Source organism: Eucalyptus grandis, chromosome 10, assembly GCF_016545825.1.
Source record: "Eucalyptus grandis isolate ANBG69807.140 chromosome 10, ASM1654582v1, whole genome shotgun sequence".
NCBI classification, from domain to species: Eukaryota; Viridiplantae; Streptophyta; class Magnoliopsida; order Myrtales; family Myrtaceae; genus Eucalyptus; species Eucalyptus grandis.
The window spans coordinates 12638644-12642528 of NC_052621.1; the positions used below are offsets into that span (position 1 = coordinate 12638644).

General features: G+C 33.8%; 1 protein-coding gene across 1 annotated transcript; it reads left to right on the plus strand.

Annotated features, from left to right (window-relative positions):
• The first annotated feature begins 2241 nt into the window (after positions 1-2241).
• LOC120288879 lies at positions 2242-3654 on the plus strand. Its single transcript, XM_039303099.1, has 6 exons — positions 2242-2698; positions 2788-2912; positions 2978-3043; positions 3207-3269; positions 3361-3405; positions 3503-3654. The coding sequence occupies exons 1-6, from the start codon at positions 2401-2403 to the stop codon at positions 3590-3592; spliced, it is 687 nt and encodes a 228-aa protein (XP_039159033.1). The 5' UTR covers positions 2242-2400; the 3' UTR covers positions 3593-3654.
• The last annotated feature ends 231 nt before the right edge of the window (positions 3655-3885 follow it).

The following is a 3885-nucleotide window of genomic DNA, read 5'->3' on the forward strand; positions in this document are numbered from 1 at the left end:
ATTTGATTATACTAATTGAGAGATTTAAAAATTAATTGCATTTTGTACCTTAAATAAAAGGACGAATAAGTGATGGATATACTATTGAGGTAGATGTTAGTATATCAGCAAGCTAAAATGTTGCACTAAACTCTCCCTTGGGATATTAGATTGATGTTTTAAGTATGGAGGTTTCTATGCTTTTCTTTTGGTACTTTTATTCTTCAATAATGAGATCATGCAATTTAAGCAAGTCCCCATGCCAGGACTGGACTCTTATATTTTTTTTAAATAAATATGACGGGGGCCTACTTTCATTTGCATCTGAGTCAGTTTTTTAACATGTAAGCATATTAGTTTGTGTCCTATGAATGTACTGAATGGTGCTATCAATTTGCAAGTGGATGACATCGACGCTAATTGACTTCTACATCAACGCTGTTGCTCTTTTGGTTTGTTTTGTATTTTATTAGAAGGGAACTCTTGAAGATTTATTTCTATTTTGAAGACATCACCTCAATTAATTTGCACGTGTAAAGTTATCGAATGGCTGAATCAGAAGTAATTCTTTACTCATACAATGTGAAATATATTTTTTCTTTTGATGTTATTTTTTTATTGATTATTTATTGTTCTTTTCGTTGCAGCATGAAACTTCTCATCTTGCACATGTAATGCGTGATATGGAAAATGATTTTGAGTTTGCCATCGGGATGGTTTTTTCTAATGAAGTTGAAGCATATCATAAATATGTGGCTTATGTAATTGGAAAAAGGATTTGGAGTGAGGAAGGGTCATACGGTTAAAAATAGAAAAGGAGAAATAACCCGACGAACATTTTTGTGCAATTGCGAGGGCTATTCTGTCACCTCATCTGATCAAGAAAAGAAATTTGAGAGGGCTGAAGTTAGATGTGGGTGTCCTGCTCATATCAAATTTAAGGTTGATAATGGTGTCTATGAGGTTATAGAGTATGTTTCTGAGCATAATCATGCATTTGTACCGGAAGATCAAAAGCATTTGATTAGATGTGGAAATACTTGCAAAGGTGTTTTAAGTGGCATGATGAAAGCCGGCATTTGTGGGACTATGGCATATAAGTTCTTAGCAAATGAAGCAGGTGAAAGTAAAAATTTGGATTTCATTCTACGTGATTGTCAAAAAAATTTACAGACAGAAAGCAATAAGATTATGGAAGGGGGAGATTGTCAATAACTTTTGAATCATTTCCATCGCATGCAAATGCAAAACCTAATGTTTTTCTACGTTGTACAAGTAGATCAACAAGGTAGATTGACAAATTTATTTTGGAGAGATAGTTTGTTCAAATTCGATTAGGATTGTTTTGGTGATGTGCTAGTGTTTGATTCCACGTATCGAACTAATAGATATAGTTTGATTTGTGCACCTTTTGTTGGGGTTAATCACCATTGGAAAAATACTGTGTTTGGTTGTGCATTTTTGTTGGATGAGACGGCGGAATCATTCATTTGGTTATTTAATGTGTTTTTGGAGTCTATGAGAGATAAGGCTCTTAAAACCATATTCACCGATCAAGATCAAGCCATGGCAAAAGCCATTAGAGTGGTTTTTCCGAATACACAGCATCGTTTATGCACTTGGCACATCATACAAAATGCCATTAAAAACATTCCATAGTTTTACCATAAGCCGGATTTTAGAGATAAGTATTTTTTTAGGCTTATGAATAGATGCAAATCGGAAGACGAATTTGAATCTACTTGGATGGAAATGGAAGAGGAGTGGGACACTCAGAACAACAATTGGCTTCAGAGATTATACGGCCTTAGACATAAATGGAGTTCAGCTTTTGGGCGTGATATTTTTTCATGTGGTATAAGGTCAAGTCAAAGAAATGAGAGCACTAACAATGTCTTCCAGCATATTTCGAAGAAGACGTCATCCCTTATAAAATTTGTCTACTATTATGAAGAGCAACTGAAGCACATGAGAGAAATTGAAATTCAAGATGATTACAGGTCTCGTGGGAAGCTCAGATTGCAGGTTTCATCTAATGAGCTCCTAGAACATGCTGCTGCAATCTATACCCATACTATTTTTCAAAAGTTTTCTGAAGAATTAATGGAATGTCTCTCTGTAGATGTTTCAGGTACTACATTTGATGGATCGGTTTATTCATATACCATAAGGTGTTGACATGAATACCTTGTCAGATTTAACTTTGTAGAGTTATCAATTTCTTGTGAATGCAAATTATTTGAGTTAAAAGGGTGATTGTGTCGCCATGCATTGTACGTGTTGAATCAGAATAAATCGATAGTTAAGAGCATTCCATCTCCCTATATTTTGAAAAGATGGACCAAGGGTGCCAAAGAAGGGATTGTGAATGATGAATCTTTGCCACTTGGTCCGTCTACATTTAATCGATTTTGCACATTAATGCAAGAATCTTTTAAGCTGATGAGTTTGGGAGCCAAAGATGTAAACACTATGCAGATAGTGAGGGAGAATATGCAAATAGCGAATGCTCAAATTTCATCATATAATTCAAGTATGGCCGTGGCTGATGATGCTGGTGATGATGGTGATAATGAGGCTTCTTTGTGCGATATCTCGATATTAGACCCCCATCGAAGGAAAGGAAAGGGAATCAATTATGGAAGACTAAAAAGTTCAACTGAGAAAAAGAAGAAAAAATCTATCAAAGGAATGCCCCCAATGCAAATAGACAATCGAGGTAACATATTATTTTGGTTAATATGATAAGTTAAATTTTCTGTTTATGTTGCATGATGCTAATTAACATTTTGTTGCTTTCTAATGTAGAGTTGGTTGTTCAAGCAACACGTAGTGAAACTCATTTTCCAAATTATTTGAGTAATCAAAATCAGTTTCAAAGTATCCTTTATCCCAGCAACATTGGTGGTCCTACCATGAATTTTCATAATCAGGTATGTTGCTCTTAGCTTTCCATTTTTATTTACATTTTACTAATTTGGTAAAAAAATTTGTATAGATGAAGCAACCACCATACATCATGCCATCGGGGATTATGAACGGATTTTGCCAATTTCCTAATCAGGTATTGAATAGCTATGTATAGAGTTTAATTGGTGATCAATCAATTTGTATAATTTTCAAGTTACTATGCCTCTTTATAATGGTAGAAAACACTTTCTCAAAAGTTATAATCATTATGATAATTTAATTGCATTATGGTAAAGGGGTCATTTTTTTTAATGTAGATGCAATCATCATATATCATGCCACCAAGCAATTTCAATGGATTTTCTCCATTCACTACTCAGGTATTTATTATGAATCATTTTATTTGTTAGTATTATTTCAACTTTTTGTTACAATTGTAATATTTACTATTAGTAGCTTATTTTTGGATAGATGTTGGAGCACAATAATAGATCTCATGGAACAATTCTAAGTCAGGTACAATTTACTTTTTATCGATATGGGATTATTTAAGACATTTATCTAAGCATATTATTTAGATAAATATTAATATATTTGTCATTTTCTTGTACAGGGGTCATCAAACTCTTTTCAACATCTTGGGATGAATGAATCCGGAGGCCCCTGTGAAAGCACAGATAATGCACAATCGCAACATAAATAGCCTAGAGGAACCGTCATATAGTATAGTGCTTGTGCTGTTTACAAGTCTAGCAAAAAGGCAGCTAATAGGTCTGAGCTGAAACTTCCATTGTGATTTGTTGTTGCAAACACATATTTTAACTTCAACTCTAGTTTAATTGAGTGTATTGTTATGGGTAGAATGTTAGAAAGATATGCTGATAATTGTTATTAGTCTCTTAGTTTTCTTAAGGTCTGTATATAGTTTAATATGCTGTTATGCCTTGCAGAAAATGGAGATACTTCCAATCAATGATCTGGATAAAGCATTACACG